Below are 12,280 nucleotides of genomic sequence, written 5' to 3'. Positions count from 1 at the left end.
GAAGGAAATAGAAGAAGAGAGAGACTAATTAGGATAATAGGAATAGAGATTGTCCATTAATTAAAAAAATTGTCCAAAGTGAGTTAGGAAAAAGCAAAAACTTAAGTACAAATACAAAAGGTAGCGTTTTGTTTAAATATTTTAAAATAAATTAAATACTAATTTTAATTGATAACTAACTACACAAAATCATTTTTTATATTGCCATGTGGCGTGTGGACTTGCGAAGAGTCCTCGGTTTTGCTGTCCAAATTAGGTTAGTTGCAAAAAAATGAAAGCTTATTAAATTAGTATTTAGTTTATTCGAATATAATTTTTTTTTTAAAACAAAAAATAAGTTTTTATTTACAATAATTAAATCAAGAATAAGACAAATTATTGAAATAAAGAAAAGCAGATTTATTTTATGCGTTTTGCGTTTCAAAGAACTTAATTTGCACGAAATATACAAAACAAGCTATAAATTGAAAAATGTAAAATTATTATTCATTCGGTTTTCATAAATGTTCCCATAACTTGTGTATGTGAGTTAATATATATAAAGAAGCCCACAATTATTTTCCATTCAGTTCACATATAAAACAAAAGTGAAATTAAAAATCTGTTGAAGTTATAAAAAAAATGTTTAATATATATATATATATATATATATACATACATACATATATATACATATATATATATATGCGCGTATGTTAAAATTAGAACGAAAGAAATTTTTAAATTGTTGTGTTTTGATTACAACAAACAAGGTCAACAAATGCTACGTTTCTATAATTTTCCCTCTAGACATGGTATAGTTTAAAAACAATCACAGTCAAGCGATTGGATGCACGTGCTTGTTTTAGTGTGAAGATCAGTAACATTTTTTGAAAAATGCTCTCTCAAATGAGCTAATGCCGCTGATCGTTATTTTAGAAAAACTGAAAAAGATTCGTGTTCTTCGTTTCTTCACGGCCTTTGTGGTGATTTGCACTGCATTTCTGTTGCCGGTATTATTTTCTTCAAACGTGTTTCTAGCATTGCTGATTATCCTTGTTGTGGTTTTAGTGTATCTTAGTTAATTTTGTTTCATTTATCTTTCCCATGGAAGCACACAGGTTTTTCATTTCAAATAGAATGTCGCGGTACATGTCCTCAAAGCGTCTCTGGTTGCGTCTTTTGTGTAATGTCTTATAGGCCACTGCACCGCAATCGCATTTTAATGAACATTTTGTTTTGTTTCAATCATCATTGAATACGAATTGCAATTGCTTGCTCTTCTTCTTCTCTAGTCAAACAATACAATTTAACGTCTTGCACTTGGTTGCTCCATTTGTTAATCCAGTAGCTTTTGCTGCTACGGCAGCAATGTTTACTTGAGAGTTTTGTGTGTGTGTGCGCCGGGATTTTCTATTTCGTTCGATCTTTTTTTGTTTCTTCTTAAGATTTTCAAAGATGTTTGTGGTTTTTTTTTTGAGATTTGTTGTTTTGTTTGTTGCTTCTGAAATTGCTTAAGTTTGCTGCTGCTTTTACTGCTGTTGCTGCTGCTGCTGCTGTAAGATCAGTAACCGTTAACTATTGTCTATCAATAGGGTTGCGAGAATTGACTCTGGGTGTTAAGACCCAAATTGAGGCGATCACTGTTAAGTGCATCCTTGCATAATAAAAGAAAATTAAAATATTTGTTACCTTACTTTAATGAGACTACGTACCGTCCCGAAATCTTGCGACAATATGCCGTCCATTTGAGATATTTGGCCAAAATCTTGTGACAATTCGGGTTGTTGCGATAAGCCTGGAAAAGCAGTTTGGCTCATTTGTTGAGACATATTTTTCTGTGTGAAGATTGGCGCCGATTGGGAAGCTGATTGTGAATCGGTGCCGATACCGCTTACTCCAACCTCGTTGACGTTAATCAGATTATTAGCAGAACTGCGACCTTTTCCGGGAGCTCTAATCATAGCAGCATCATTGCCAATTGATCCGTTATTATTTGAATTCATACCTCTACCGCCGCCTGAATTGCCAGTGAAACCTCCAGTTCGACGCCCCTGTTTAGCAGCTGCTTGTATAGCCTGCTGATGTTGATTGTAAAAACGAGGTGGTATGTTGCTCATATTCATAAACATGCCGACAGGAACCGGCATGTTATTCATAGCTGCCTGTACTCTTTCAGTCGATATGTAGCTTATGGCATCATGACGATGTTGCATATGATTCCCTTGTTGATTATTCGTAGAAGATGCCGCATTTCCTCCATACATATTGTTCGATTGGTGCAAAAAATTATTTATACCAGCCGTGTGGCTTGTAGCCAGCGAGTGCATGGATGTTTGGTTGGTAAAGCCGAAAGCAGAGTTGTTTCCGCCAATTAGATTACTGCCGAAGCCAAGACCGCCATAATTGTTTGAGCTGGTGGAACCAGTATAACCAAATTGTCCCGAACGATCGTATATGGAACCAGGTATCATAACTTCTCGGGCATCAGCCATCATAGTGCTCATGAAATGAGCTCCCATATTGAGTGTATTGACGAGTTTTTTAGGTTTTTGAAATTGTATTAGTGATTCTCGAAGATTGTTTAAGGAACCCTCAACCAAAACCTTCCGATCCTTGTAAAAATTTAACAAATGATTCCACAGTGGTTGCTTAGATAAAACTTTTGGATTTCCAACAATAATAGTGCCATACTTTGAACGCGTCAAAGCGACATTTAAGCGGCGAGGATCGTTTAGGAAGCCAATTCCTTGTCTTTCATTGGAGCGGACACATGACATAATAATGATGTCTTTTTCACGGCCCTGAAAAGCGTCTACACTTGCAATCTCAATTTCCTGATAGAGTTTTGAATGTAAACTACCTTGATATTGCATGTATTGAACCAGGTAGGCTCTTTGTCCTTCGTAGGGTGTAATGATGCCAATTTGTTCAGGCTTGACGCCAGCCTTAAGAAAACGTGTTGTAATTTTTTCAACATTGGCAGCTTCTGTACGATTTAAGTAGGAAGTACCGGAGCCGGCTATTTCTTCCTGACCTTGAGTGACCAAGAAAAACATGGGACGATCTGGCTGAGGCCAGGGAAAGTCAATTTTTAATTTTCGATCCTCAGCGCATACCCCGTTCTGCAAAGAGCCCTCATAGAAAAAGTTGGAGGGGAACATTGAGAGTTCCGGATGCATACGGTATTGTACTTCCAACCGAAAAGGTCTTATTCCCAAAACTACTAAACGTTCAAACAAACTCTGCGAGAGTCCAGCGCGTGCCGCTTTTTTGCACATAACTACTGGGCCTAATTGGCAATGATCGCCTACTAAAATCAATTGTTTGGCTCCCAAAACTACCGGAACCATACATTCAGGCTCCGTAGACTGCATGGATTCATCAATTAGTATAGAAGTAAATGGGATACGTGTCAACCGCGCGTCACCAGCTCCAACGCAAGTGCAGCAGATAACATCGGCAGCTTCCAGCAATTGATTTTCGGCATTGCGTTTTAGAGCACGGTAACGCTTCTCATCAGCTGAGCTCAGTTCACCAGTTTCATCTTTCAGTTGTTGCAATTTTTTCAATTCAATATTTGTGTCCATGTTGCGTATTTGATTGTGTAACGCGAGAAAGCTAACAGGGCTATCAATTGCTTCACGAGATTTGGCGCAAACGCGCACAACTTTCAGATTAGTGCGATGTATTTTTTCGGTCAATTGATCGACAGCCGTGTTACTCGGAGCGCAAACTAAAACGGTGCCGCCATGCTGTTTAACCAGCTGGTAAACAATTGTAGCAGAAGTAACTGTTTTGCCAGTTCCAGGGGGACCCTGGATAAGACTAAGAGGGCGTTGTAATGCATGCTTAACGGCGTACACCTGTGAGCGATTCAAATCTGGCAAATTCGGAGCACTATATTGTTTGGGGGCAGGACCTCGAAATACTACATCATCAGTGCCATCATTGCGTCCATGGCCCAAAAGGCGGGCATAAATATAGTTCGATACGGATTTGCGATCCATTGCAAATACCTTAAGGGCACGTAACATACGGTCGAATGAGGTACATTTCCAAATAAAATCGACAGCAAAATTTGAAGTGCATTGAATAGGGGCACCAGCCGATGATTTTAATTCGAGTCCAACATCTTCGCCATAATTATCTGGAACTTTGATTACGTGACCAATGGCTTTCCACTTTTTGTGTAAATCCCCAACATAACGCAAGCGTAACTCATCTCCATGCATAAGTTTCATATCAGAATCAGTTTTAGCTAATGTAAAATAAGCGATAGTTTTCTTGTTAAGTCCGACATCCCAGCGCACCTCAATACCTTCCTGAGTCTGAGATTCTTTTAATTTTTTATCATATTCCGCTTCTAGCATAACCAATGGGGCAAAAATTTTTTCATATTGATATCCATCTTCATAACGTAACAACACTTGCGCTGGTTCGGTGTCAATTCCAGGTTTTTCTAGATCTTGAAACGTTGCTTCAATATTTTCTTTCCATAATTCTTCCAATTTATTAATTTGAGCAGCTGTTATTTGGCGAGCCCTAAGCTGCTCTTGTTCAGTGGGTATTTTTACTAGCCATGGTAAAAAAGAGCGATCTGATATTAACGGCTTCCATTGATCTTGATCCCAGTTCATGTCCTTTAAGGAATTTTGGGCAGCACAAGGCTGACGGCAAAGCAACACAACAACCGAGTCCGCCTTAGCAGGTATAAAGCCCAACACAAATACGTTTTTTACGCCACAAGAATAACATTCCAGAACCGTCTCTCCTAAGGGTCCCTCCGAATGTAGGGTGACTTCACGATGCTTAGCTCTTACCAAATGATTGACAATATGAGAGCCAGAAGTGCTACCGCGACCATTACAAAACCATTTCTTGCAATTATTGCACATAACCACAGTGCTCGGATCATGTATGCCACAGTATTTGCAGGCATGAGATGGTAATTCATTAACCGTTAGCAAAGTATTTTCCTCATCGTCCTCCTCTTCAAACTGCAGATCTGTTGAGCCATTTAGTTTTGAATGCAAGTCCAATTTGCGGCCAAACGTCTAAATGGAATATGAAAATTGTACTTATAAATTTTTTGAAAACGTTTTTTATATTCACCTGGCCAGCAATACTAGCAGCCGTAGCGCTTGAAAATCCACCATCCAATTGTGATGCCTGCGTTTGTGTTTGAGAGGCCAAGGTTAAATCGCGGTAATCAAAATCCGATGCTTGCGTGTCCGCGCCGCCGATCAAATCATTCTCTTCCGTATCCAAAAATGTTAAAGTCTGAGAACTTGGGCCGTAGGCATCTACTGACATTGTGAAATATCTATTCGCCAATGAAAATCGCAAAAAAAAAGAATCAAGACCAGAAAATCGTTTTTATAATAAGTGACGAATCCACCGTCTTTTCGTTTTTTTTTTCTTTTTTTTTTTTTTTTGTTTTTGTTATCTGCTAATACACGTTATTTCTTTTTTTGATGCAGCGCACAAATATAGGAATTTTTATTGTTCTCAGTTTAGGTTGTTCGTTCTACTCTGAAATTATTTGAAAACTTATTCAAATGCTTATTAAGTCACAGGTCACTTCGTCTAGAAATTTTTGAAGTTATTCAAATTTGAAAAATTCCCGTCCACCTTTATGAAAAACAAAAAAATTTTAATGTGCGAAATAAAATTTACTCGTCTTTTACCAGCTTCGTTGCTTTGTGTTACGAGAGTGCTGCCAGAAGTAGGCGATTAGTAACAATTCTGTAAATGGCACTATTTAGCATAGGGTGATGTACAAATATTTGTATGCAAATGACACTACATATTAATTAAGTCTGTGGGGCAATCATGTAAGCAGGTGACAACGAAGCAGGCGACAATCATCGATAAAAACAAAAAATTCGCAAATTTATTAGCGATTGTCGCAAAATGCGCTCTCTGAATTACGTCAAATTTGGCGGCAACAAAATTGCTATCGCTGAAAATAAATTTGCAGTAGAATTGATGGGAAGCCAAGCAAAGTTACCACAAATCTTTTTTAGAGTTGCGTTTGCAGAAAAATAGCTGTAAAAAAGAAGTATAAACAGCTGTTAGAAAGTGAATTATCAATTTAAAAACTTAAATAAATTTAAAGAAAATTAAAAATTATTTGAATTTTGAAGAAAAAAAACAATTTGGCAAAAGTAATTACAATTTTTTTTTAAAATATCAAACTAAATTAAGCAATGTTAACCAATAAGTACATTTTAGCACAATGTATCTTAACTTCCTTATATGCTCGTTCATTGAAGAAGAGAGCAATGACAGCGGCAACGCAACAGAAAGGATCACCATGAGATAGTCGAGAAAGGTTTTGAAGGCATATCGCTACCTCAAAACGGGTAAGTAAATATTTACAATCACCGTATAAACAAACACATGTTCTATTATTCTATGCACATTTTTGCAGAAGTTCGGTGTTTTCAAAGCTGCTTGTCACTATTTCATGAGAAAAATTGGTATGGGTGGTGGTAGAGGGGTACATATACACCGCCGGTGTTACGCTTAGCCACCAGGTTGTAGTTCTTGGCTTCAAGAGATTAGCAACGGCTGGTCTGCAGGGACCATAGCGTAAGTGCTACACGAGACACGTCATCAATCGGTGTATCAGAGGCGTCACAAGAATTGGACATAAGACTTTGTGCGGTGTGGATCCAATGGACCGCAAACGCGGACACAAGGTTGTGGTCTTACCAGAAATTTCGTGCCCCAGGCGACAAGTTATTGAACTTTTCGTCTTACAATAAATGGCGTTTATAATATTTTCATTATTCATTACAGTGATTAGATGCATCGATGGAACGCATATATGCTTTTCGAAGCTAGCGGAAAATGAAGCAATTTTCATTAATCGGAAAGGCTAACCCAGGGTAAACGGAATGGTACTAAGTAATCTAAATATTTGTGTATTAATAACTTCTTTTTTTTTGCATATATACAGCACTTTTTTTTCCTTTTGCGACCATGAAGTGACATGAGTCGCATGTGTTGAGGCACTCCGCCGAAACAGCTTACGTGGAAAACCATTAGAACGGTCAATGCTTTTGGCTGCTCGGTAAAATCCACATCTTTCCAAGTTTTTTTTTTTGGATGATAGGGTATACGTCCTAGAGCTTTGGCTAACAACATCTTAACATAGTTTGGCGGATCCCCTAAAAAAAGCTACAACGAACTTCATTGCAAGGCGAGGAACACCGTGAGAAGATGCTTTGATGTGTATAAAGTAAAAGGTTAGTATTATAGTATTTACTATTTCGAAAATCTAATCACAATTTTTGTACCTTTCTCTAGGCCGCTGGCGTATTCTACACGAAGAGCGAAAGAGCTGCTACAGCCCAAAGAAGCTGGGAAGAATTGCAAACGTTTGTGTTGTGCTGTACAACGTTCGCATCCACAAGAAAGGGGGAGGAGATCATTTAAATTCTCCAACACTCCAGGCGATCTATGAAGATGATAGTGTTGATGTTTGTGTGGAGACACCGCAAGTGCGGCGGTTGGATGAACAAGTTAGAGGGTTGCTGGCAAGAAACTTATAAACGTAACAGTCGTACAAATATAAGCAATTTTTACATAAAAATTAAATAAATACTGAAAATCTTACCCCCTGTTTTGATTAACAGCAAAATTTTTTTATACACTGGCTCTTCTTTTTGGTTGTTCATATGTGAAAATAAAATGACAAAAGATTTGAGATACAGTAATGGAAGAGAAAATTTAATATAATGATGTGGAAGACATTATTTATATGAACTAATCGCTAACAATATATTATAAGAGAACTGTTAACATTTACTTTTTTATGCAAAATCTTTAAAAATGAATATTTAATTAAATTTTCTGCAATCAAAAACTTAAAAATTGAAATCCTCCATTCTGCATAGTTTTCTGTTCATTTCATTTTGCATTCTTGTTATTGTCTGCCATGTGCAGTGTGTTTATGCAAAACAAATAAACGTCTCTCATTGCCTCTCATGTCTTACGCCTCTCTCCGTTATGAAGGCATTGGAATTGAAAATTTGAAGGAAAGTGCTGGAAAGCTGGCGACAATAGTGCATGGTTAGCCTCTTGGATTGTCTTCCAAAAAAAAAAAAAAAAGAAGAAAAGCCGGATGACAATCACGACGATAGTTGCTTGCTTATATGATTACTTCCCAGGTAATCAAAGAGCTTGCGTTACATTACTAAAACAAAACCGCATGATTACATTTTGTTTACATAAACATTAAGAAAACGTAAGGGTAGTAGAAGTGAAAAATGTCCTTGCAAAGTGATTTCTTGAAGAAAATACGATTACTAAAGCAAAAATACTTTTATTTTACCTTGTAGAAATAAGCCCCAATATGCTTTAATTCGTACATTTTTTTTGAATAAAAATTTAAACGATTATTTAAAGATTATATGGTGTTTGAGACATTAACCATATGATTTTACTTGGTTATGAAAAACATAGCACTGTTTTGCTTGTCAATGCAAATTATTATGCGGGAGGTTCAAATTTAATAATATTAATATGATATATTAATAAAATATATAAAATTAATAAACTATTGCGCTATTGAATCGTAAATTGCCGTTGTCCATATTTGCTCGCAGCAAATAATGTGTAAACGTACAAAAGTCATGTTTTGTAGGCAAGATACTCAACTAAAGATAATGGAGTAGAATATTTGCATAAGGTGGGATATTTTTATAGTACTGAGATTGCGGGCTAATGGCAAATATTATTAAAAAGCTTATTGCAATAAAAATTATCATGAAAAAGTGAACAGGATAAAATTTATCCTTCACCTTTAAGCGAGATCAAGAGAAATTTATAGCGACGATAAAATAATGGGAGGTATCAATGTACGCAACAGTTAAATTCGACGATTTTACCTCTTCTCTACATAAGATAACAGTTCTTTGCATAGTATTGTTGGTTTATTCAACATACACAGACGCTAATCTTGAGACGCTCAAAATCGTATTTTCGATATTCATTGCATTTGTTATTTGATTTAAGGAAATCTGTTGCCGAAATCTAATGGGGATGTTGCTCGCTTTTGAGTAAAGCAATGTGACCGTCGTTGAAAGTTGGATCTACTATGACGCAAACGCTAAAAGGCATGGATTATTTCATCGAAATAATCCATATCAACTCAGCGGCAAAATATTCACGGCCACGTAGTTTTGCTATGCATAGGGTGAGACCAATAAAGTGTAATGTATTATTAATTGTTAAAAGCGAATGAAACTGTTACTGCAGATGTGAACCGACATCGTTTGAATAAATTGAATAAGGTATTATTGCAAAAAAGACCAGCAATAGCGGCTAACCGACGCAAAGTCATTCTCCTGCATGGAAACGCTTGCAAGAATTGTCAAGCATACTGTTGTGCTCCGAATGGGAGGTTTTGCCGCACTCAGCGTACTCACCATGCATAGCGCCCTTTGATTATTACTTGTTCAGTACGATGCAGCATTGTTCGGATGCCACGCGGTTTCGAACTGCTGTAGTTCGGAAATGGGGCAATGATTAGATCACAGCCAAACCAGTTTCATTCTTTTGACACGGTCTTGTATTGCTGCCAGGAAAATGGAGAAAAGTTGATTAATTCATATTGCACCAATTTTCCTCCAAACGGTTAGCAAACTGGCGTGAGAAGCTAACTGAGATAATTGATGATCACAAGAGGGTCGGAGAGCTAGGACAATTAGTCAGACAATACGTAACGTGGTGAGAAAGTTAACCGGGCTAAGCGACGACTCTGCTTACTACTACTGTGTCAGTAGGAAAGCAGTGGCAGTGCGTCAGAATTGGCAGCTACTGAAATACGGCCCAATAAACAAAAATATAGCGTCCGTTTCATTTTAAATAAATAGTGTGTAATGAATCCTGGTGAAGACGTCTTCATTCGAGTTGAAAGGCGAAAACAGCACGTTAAATTGTTTTGTTTTGTGTGTGTTTCACATATCAAGGCATGAGAACAATGGTCATGATTAATTGTTTATTATAACCACTCTACATTGGCGACCTCGACGTAAAAACCCACTTTTGCTTGATCTTTAAACACTTTTGTGTCTTCTTCTTTTGACTACTTTTTCAAATGTTTCCAACGCATATGAGATTTCAGACATTAAATTCGTACCATGACAAACAGATGTCGCCACATTTGGCAAATCCATATCGTAGTGTTGTTTGAGTGACCTCGGCCGCGTTTTGGTAAAACAATGGAAAAATTCTGAACTTCGTCTATATAGTCACTAAAGCAACTGTAGTTTGTAAACTAATGGCCAGAATGTCATGAAACTATGCCATCTTTCATTTGAAGTTGGATACCAAGTAAAAATCATATGCACTTGCCATTGTCGTTCTACATTTTTACGTCATCTTACGAACATATTAAATGATATGCTAAGTAAATTCTGTTATATCTATTTCTAGATTTCTAGATTTCCTATACCTCTTAGCTGGCATATCGTGCACATAATTCAACCTCGACATGAAACGACACCTGCTGCGGTTTTTGAAAAAACCACACTTGTGTCGATATTTGAAAAGGTTTTTTTCGAATCACATTTTCTTTCAATGTTCCTTCTTCCAATTATTTGACTTTTCAAATATTTTAGTCATTTAATTATTGATTTTCAAAGAAAATTGATGTGTGTTGGTTTCTTTTTTTTTCTTTTTTGTATAATTTACTGGAAAATTTTTGTGCGTTGTTAGTCGAGAATGACAAGTGCAAATCTTAGGCTGCTGGATGAGATTGTGCGAATTCTGTCGGATACTCGACAAGGTAAGTGAAAGAAGAAAGTTTCGTAACGTCTACTGTGACAGCACTTTCTGCCACGAGGAAATTTTTTCAAGAATTTGTTCTTTGCATACTACACGCATACCAATGTGATGCTGTACGATTGGCAATCTTGTCGCTTAGTCGTTTATATTTCGGGTTACAATCGATTCAAAGTTTCAAGTGTTTCTAGTTTTCAATTCTTGTTTCCATGGATGTTTTTTGTATATGGAAAACCTTTCTGCCATCGACAGTTATAAACAGATTGATTTATGCGTGGTAGAGAGATAGCTGTCTTTTAATTTTTTAATATTTTTATATAAACATTTGAAATATGGTGGTTTATTAAGAAATTATTGGCAAATTACTGAGCGAATTTCAAGGGGGCTTTTATTTCACTTCTGGTTTGGAAACTGTTAACTTTATCCTTGAGCACGATGCGTTTGCGGGGCTTTTATAGTTTTCAAAGTTTATCGATTAGCGATTACAGTTTTCGTAGATTTACGTTTTGCTATTTATAATTAATTATTGAAATAAAGAAGATTTAAATTTCCAGAAATGTCGATTGAACACACAAGGCTTTGAAGATATATTGCGAAACTGATAAGTCGGGGGAGGAATTCAACCAAATCATTGGGAAGGCAGTCAACGTGGGGATGGCTGGTCGTCGAAATACCGCAAAGCATAAGGGCGCAATATTCCAATGAGGATGAGGACGATGCTGGGCCAGCGATTGCTAAGGCTATAATAGACCCGGCGTTTGTCGTAAGCGCTTATCAGCGGTCTATCGAACTCTCGGTCCCAAAGTCGAAAAAAGAGAAAGAGCCCCGGGAAGGCGATATAACTTCCCTTCCTTCCAGTCTCCTTTCTTTGGCAGCGCTTCAATATAAAAATCCCTCAATTTCGTTAATTTTTTTTTTTTTTTTTTTATATTTTTACATTTAGTTTGTTCTTTTTATACCTGTGTATTTAGAATTTTTCTTGTATATTTCCTATTTTTTTGTGTATACATATAAATGACTGTATGTTACTTTTTGTTAATCAACCTGGTTTTTTACTTAGTTAAATGGCTAAAAAAAGTAAATGAGTGGAGTTGGCTGATACCTGACAGCTGCAAAATTTACCATAGAAAATATAAAAGATTAGCTTGTAGGCCAATCATATTTTTACACTTAACAGTTAAAAGGATACGATCAAACGCATATTTTTGAATCGGGAGAAATTCTATTTTCTCGTGGTTACAATTCAGTTGAAGTTGAAGTTTTCATTTCTTGGTATAACTTTTTCGATTGGTGGTTTCAATTTGCCATTTTCATCAATCGTATAAATTAATGGTGTTCCGCTATGATAAAGACTTGAACGGCAAACAGACGGACAAATGGTTTGTGGCGACGAATGTGGTCCACCCAACCAATCCAAAATCTGGGCTTTGAAAAGTATTTTACTAATTCGTAAAATATTTCGGACTTTTTTCTTGCAGGTTTTGTAGATCTGAATTTAGCGTGT

At 36.7% G+C, this 12,280-nt stretch overlaps 1 protein-coding gene and 1 long non-coding RNA gene across 5 annotated transcripts; one reads left to right on the top strand and one right to left on the bottom strand.

Moving 5' to 3' along the window:
* Positions 1-676: 676 nt before the first annotated feature.
* Positions 677-5,682, bottom strand: LOC119637131 (regulator of nonsense transcripts 1 homolog). Its single transcript, XM_038032975.1, has 3 exons — positions 5,095-5,682; positions 1,695-5,036; positions 677-1,636 (listed from the first exon to the last, which is right to left on the bottom strand). Exons 1-3 carry the CDS (start codon positions 5,293-5,295, stop codon positions 1,568-1,570), a joined length of 3,612 nt encoding a protein of 1,203 aa, XP_037888903.1. The 5' UTR covers positions 5,296-5,682; the 3' UTR covers positions 677-1,567.
* Positions 5,683-6,043: 361 nt separating this feature from the next.
* Positions 6,044-7,372, top strand: LOC119643618. 4 transcript variants are annotated; one of them, XR_005248353.1, is made up of 6 exons: positions 6,044-6,149; positions 6,217-6,347; positions 6,416-6,686; positions 6,787-6,875; positions 6,947-7,235; positions 7,297-7,372. It is a non-coding gene; the product is annotated as an uncharacterized LOC119643618 (long non-coding RNA). The 4 variants fall into 4 exon arrangements; XR_005248354.1 differs by having other exon boundaries at positions 6,416-6,725; XR_005248355.1 differs by having other exon boundaries at positions 6,419-6,875.
* The last annotated feature ends 4,908 nt before the right edge of the window (positions 7,373-12,280 follow it).

This window comes from Glossina fuscipes, unplaced genomic scaffold (genome assembly GCF_014805625.2).
Source record: "Glossina fuscipes isolate IAEA_lab_2018 unplaced genomic scaffold, Yale_Gfus_2 0, whole genome shotgun sequence".
In the NCBI taxonomy this organism is placed as follows: domain Eukaryota; kingdom Metazoa; phylum Arthropoda; class Insecta; order Diptera; family Glossinidae; genus Glossina; species Glossina fuscipes.
The sequence above is the reverse complement of the archived record's forward strand: the minus strand, read 5'-3'. Positions and strand labels throughout refer to the sequence as shown.